Source organism: Sinocyclocheilus rhinocerous, unplaced genomic scaffold (genome assembly GCF_001515625.1).
Source record: "Sinocyclocheilus rhinocerous isolate Xijiao unplaced genomic scaffold, SAMN03320098_v1.1 scaffold1427, whole genome shotgun sequence".
In the NCBI taxonomy this organism is placed as follows: domain Eukaryota; kingdom Metazoa; phylum Chordata; class Actinopteri; order Cypriniformes; family Cyprinidae; genus Sinocyclocheilus; species Sinocyclocheilus rhinocerous.
Genome location: NW_015632469.1, coordinates 230,249 through 235,035, shown reverse-complemented (window position 1 = coordinate 235,035; position 4,787 = coordinate 230,249). Strand labels below are relative to the sequence as shown.

General features: G+C 35.2%; 1 protein-coding gene across 2 annotated transcripts in view; it reads right to left on the bottom strand.

Moving 5' to 3' along the window:
- The window catches only part of tmem185 (transmembrane protein 185), an 11,204-nt gene that overhangs the window by 1,671 nt on the left and 4,746 nt on the right, over positions 1 to 4,787 (bottom strand). The window contains exons 4-7 of one of the 2 annotated variants that reach the window (XM_016555382.1): positions 4,004 to 4,087; positions 3,705 to 3,881; positions 2,455 to 2,567; positions 1,776 to 1,899 (exon numbers count right to left, since the gene is read on the bottom strand). In XM_016555382.1, coding sequence (XP_016410868.1) covers positions 1,818 to 1,899; positions 2,455 to 2,567; positions 3,705 to 3,881; positions 4,004 to 4,087 — 456 coding nt within the window. In that variant the 3' untranslated portion in view covers positions 1,776 to 1,817. The remainder of the gene's footprint in view (positions 1 to 1,775; positions 1,900 to 2,454; positions 2,568 to 3,704; positions 3,882 to 4,003; positions 4,088 to 4,787) is intronic. The other variant, XM_016555381.1, reaches the window with a different exon arrangement.

Below are 4,787 nucleotides of genomic sequence, written 5' to 3'. Positions count from 1 at the left end.
ACTTGTGTACTTACATTATCCCAAATGTTTCGAAGAATGTTTAAATCCAGAGAAATAAGCAATTTTAACTAGAAGCACGGAGCGTGTCTATAGTGTCATTGTGTCGCCTGCTAATGACGTCATAACCCCTCGATTTCCCTCGGTTTTGTTTAGTAGAAAACATGGAAACACGCTTTAATATGTTGTGCGTTTTAATAGACCGGTGACGACCGCACAGAGTAGCATTATAACAGAACTAAATGTATCTCGTATGATAAAACAGCGCTGCTTTACCCCACATACGCACGACCGGAAGCAGCGGAAGCGCTCGACTGTGTCATAATAAAAGCTCCGCTGCTTTTGAGCCATGTGTCGCGCTCGTTCAGTGGCCTCGTTTTGCTTCGGCGGCTTTCAGCCTCACCCTGCTTCATTCTACTACGTTAATAAATCATTAGCTCTTCCATGAACATGATTTCTGCTTGAGTCCCGTCGGATTGCATCAGCTGTGGGGATGAACTCCCATGATTCCACACTCAGTCACAGCGTCATCAAACAACGCCTTTGTCTATTTGTTTATTTTGAATACGCGCCCTCTAGCAGCGAAAATTACATATTGTGCCTTTAAAACAAACTAAATACAAATATGGAACAAATGGTTTGCGCTAATCATTTGTGATATGTCCAGAAGAAAATGCGAGTGAGAGGGAAACAAATCATGTGTGATGAGTTACATGGCAAAATGTATCACTTAAGGTTTGGGGTTTGTTTAAATCACTCATTACAAATAAGAAAAATAGTATTAGTAATGCCTACTTTAGCACACACCACTATGTAGTTCTTAGAAAGCTAAACGGTATGATACATTATAGACTAGCATATCCAGTTTTGATGAATTATTTTTTATTTAAAAATTATTTGCAAACAGTTCTGAATCATTCTTGTCAAGCCGTTATAAAGAATGAGTAGCAAGAAGAGGTTCAAAAGTTTGGGGTCAGTAAGATTTTTTATATATTTTTTTTTAATTAGTCTTATGCTCATCAAGTCTGCATTTATTTGATCAAAAATACAGTAAACAATAACATTGTGAAATAGTGCTGCAATTTAAAATAACGCTTTTCTATTTTAATATACTTGAAATATAATTTACATTCATTTCATCACTGCTTAATATTTTTTTGGAACCTGCGATACTTTTTTCAGGATTTTTTGATGAATAAAAAGTTCAAAAAGAACAGCATTTATTCAAAATAGAAATCTTTTCTAACAATATAAGTCTTTACTTTGATCACTTTTTATCAATTTAAACCATCCTTGCTGAATAAAAGTCGTAATTTTTTTTTAAAGAATACATTAAAAATTTTACTGACCCCAAATCTTTAAACGGTAGTGTATATTATTACAAAAGATTTCTATTTTAAATAAATGCTGTTCTTTTTAACTTTTTATTCATAAAAGAATCCTGAAAAAAACGTATCACACATTCCAAAAAACATTAAGCAGCACAACTGTTTCAACATTGATAAATCCGTATATTAGAATGATTTCTGAAGGATAACCCAAACCTAATGATACTGAAAATTCAGCTTTGCATCACAGGAATAAATGACATTTTAAAGTATATTAAAATAGAAAAACATTCTTTTAAATTTTAATAATATTTTACAATTTTAGTGTTTTTCTGTATTCTTGATCAAATAAATGCAGCCTTGTTAAGCTTAAGAAACTTCTTTAAAACATTCAAAATCTTACTGATCCCAAACTTTTGAACAGCAGTGTAAGTAACACGTGTCACGTACAGTGATTGCCTGCTTTCTGGCCAAACGTTGTCACCATTAGAGTCACCAAAGAAACCCAGAGGGGAACAAACACCGGGACGTAGCTGGAGTTATAATGACCATCCAGCTTGTGAACGAGAAGAATCTGAAAACAACACAAACGCTGATGAAAATCAACCCTGGATCTATAAAGCTCACAAAACAGCTGCATAAATGAAATCATATTAATAATCAATTAAACAAAACACTACTATTGAGTAAACTATTGGGTGAACTATTCCTTTAATATCCGGTCAACTGATACACTGCACATAGCTTATATTGGTGCATGTGAGTATTCAACTAAAATATTTTGACAAAGAGATGTGGAACAGAAATATGGTCAACAGACCTTGAACTACTTCATAGCTCCCAGAAGTATTTTTCCCATTCAGTTTTTTCAGAAAAAGGCAAATTATAATTTTCTTATTCACAACACAGATTCTGAAAGTTTAAAAACATGTCCTGAAAAATATGTTTCTACAGAGCTCCAGATGACAGCTGAAATTACTGCCAGCAAAAATGAAACAGGATCCAAGTGAGTTTTTAGTTGATAAATTACAGGATAGCTTAATAAAAGATGGTTGTTCAGATGTTTATAACCTGAAGTACACATCACCCCATTCATTTCAAACCAGACATCCCAAAAAGCATCATAAACCTGCAGTATGTAGATCGTAGAGGCCTTGTTGTCTTGTCAACTGCCCACATGTTATTTTTGTACTTCACAGGGAAGCCAAACTGGTGACTTCTCAATCTCTGTGTCGGGCGTGTCTGTAGCCATATTCAAATAATGGAAATACATTTAGTGAAGTAGAGCTACTGCTGCACACAAGGCGGATTGTCACATGTCATTTCAGACATTGCTTTGCTCATGGTAAAAACACTGGAAAACAGCAGTATGTGGGAAGTTACTAGCAGCTGTCATGTAATCCTGTTGTAAGTAATCTTAAAGATTCCTAATGCATCTACTTCTGGAAGGCCAAATAAAGTGCTTTTGCTTTCGCCTAGAAACACACAGCGTCTCCCTGACATGGCTGCTTCAACACTAACTGCGTTCCTGAAACCACGCCTTCTTTCTTTGCTTGCACATTTGGGCGGCATTATGCAAATGTTTCCACATAGTGGACGTAGACATGTGGGGCGTGTTAGAACGAGCCGTTTTAGGAAGGAGTGGTCGAGTCTTAACTTTGATAAAGAATATCTCTTTGGATTTGAGACTTTAGTCTTTGCAACTTTAGGGATCTTATCTATGCACAATCAGCTTGTAACACTCCAAAGAGAAAGGAAAACTTGAAATCGCATCATATGACCCCTTTAAGTAAAACATTTGCCGTAATAGTTTTGATCATACAGACTTCGTGATTGTGGTGATATATTTCTGTTTTTTTTTAGAATGTATGATTATTATTAGGCTCCATACGGTTGTATGGTAAATTAGAATGATTTCTGAAGGATCATGCGAGTAATGATGCTGAAAATTCAGTTTGATCACAGGAATAAATTACATTTTAAAATGTAAAAAAAAATATATATATTTTCACAATATTACTGTTTTTACTGTATTTTAATCAAATAAATGCAGCCTTGGTGAGCAGAAGAGATTTCTTTCAACAAAAAGAAAGAAAAAAAGAAAAAGTAAAAAATCCTCCCGACCCCAAACTTTTGAATTAAATAATAATAATATATATATATTGATTTAGTTACTAATGTGCAAAAAAGCATGACTAAAACGGTTATTAAATACAGGTCCTGTATATTGAGTAAAGGACACACACATGAAGATAATCCGTTTCTAGACTGGTTTAAAATCAGTATGGGCTGATCTCTACCCAAGACATGCCGAGTGTCTTCAGCTTACTTATTGCATAAACACAATCAAGCAAAAACTGAATGATGCTGGAATCAAACCTCAAAGGTAAGCAGGGGCACCACTATGGTCATCCAGCTGATTGCCATGGTGATGTGTGTGCGCCGCTGCTCGGCAATGACATCCATGGACCGCAGGAAGAGCACAGACCAGACAATGTAATAGAGCACCACCAGACACAGGAAGGACATGAGAATCCACAGCGGCACGCACACCACCTGGAAAAGACACGGCACTTACTCTCATAACAAGACACAGAGCTCAGATTACGAAGCTGGTGGCCCAGCTGCAGGTGACTGATGATATGGCAGCAGTAAATGAGTGTGGCTGCCGTCCTTACCAACCACGGCCAGCTGATGATCTTATCCAGTCTCAAAGCGATGAAGATGAACTGAAGAATATTTACAGAGCACAGGATCTCCAGCTGATGAAACAACACAAAGAGTGTACAATCAGGCACGATTCATTTCTGGAAACACAAAGATAAACACAATTCTTCTGTTTGTAAACATGACATGCTTAGGGAGATATGCTTGGTATCATGTGGGTGAATCTCACAAGAACTGTGGGTCATATATCAATAAAAAAAACAAAGAAATTAGAAATCATTGTTTATAAAGGAAATAGAGCCTGTTTTAGGAGTAATTGTGACAACTTTTTTTCTTTACCATAGTACAAAAGTATAATAAAAAAGGTAATTATTATTTAGTTTTCTTTTCTATAAACCATTATATATATTATATTATATTATATTATATATGTCAAAGACGAAAATACCAATACCAAAAAATCTTGTCAGGTTTATTTAAAACAAGGATCATTAGATGTCATTTAATGACTGTCTTTAAGGATCACAGTGCAGCCCCTAAAATACTAATTAATTGTAATTTTAAATCTTTACCACTGTCCTTCAACCCACTAGATTTTACCCATTTGTCAGCAACAAGTTATTAATCATTTAAAATATGTCACCCTGGACCACAAAACCAGTCATAAGTGTCAATTTTTCGAAATTGAGATTTATATAAATAAGCTTTCCATTGATGTATGGTTTGTTAGGATAGGACAATATTTGGCTGAGATACAACTATTTGAAAATCTGGAATCTGAGGGTGCAAAAAAAT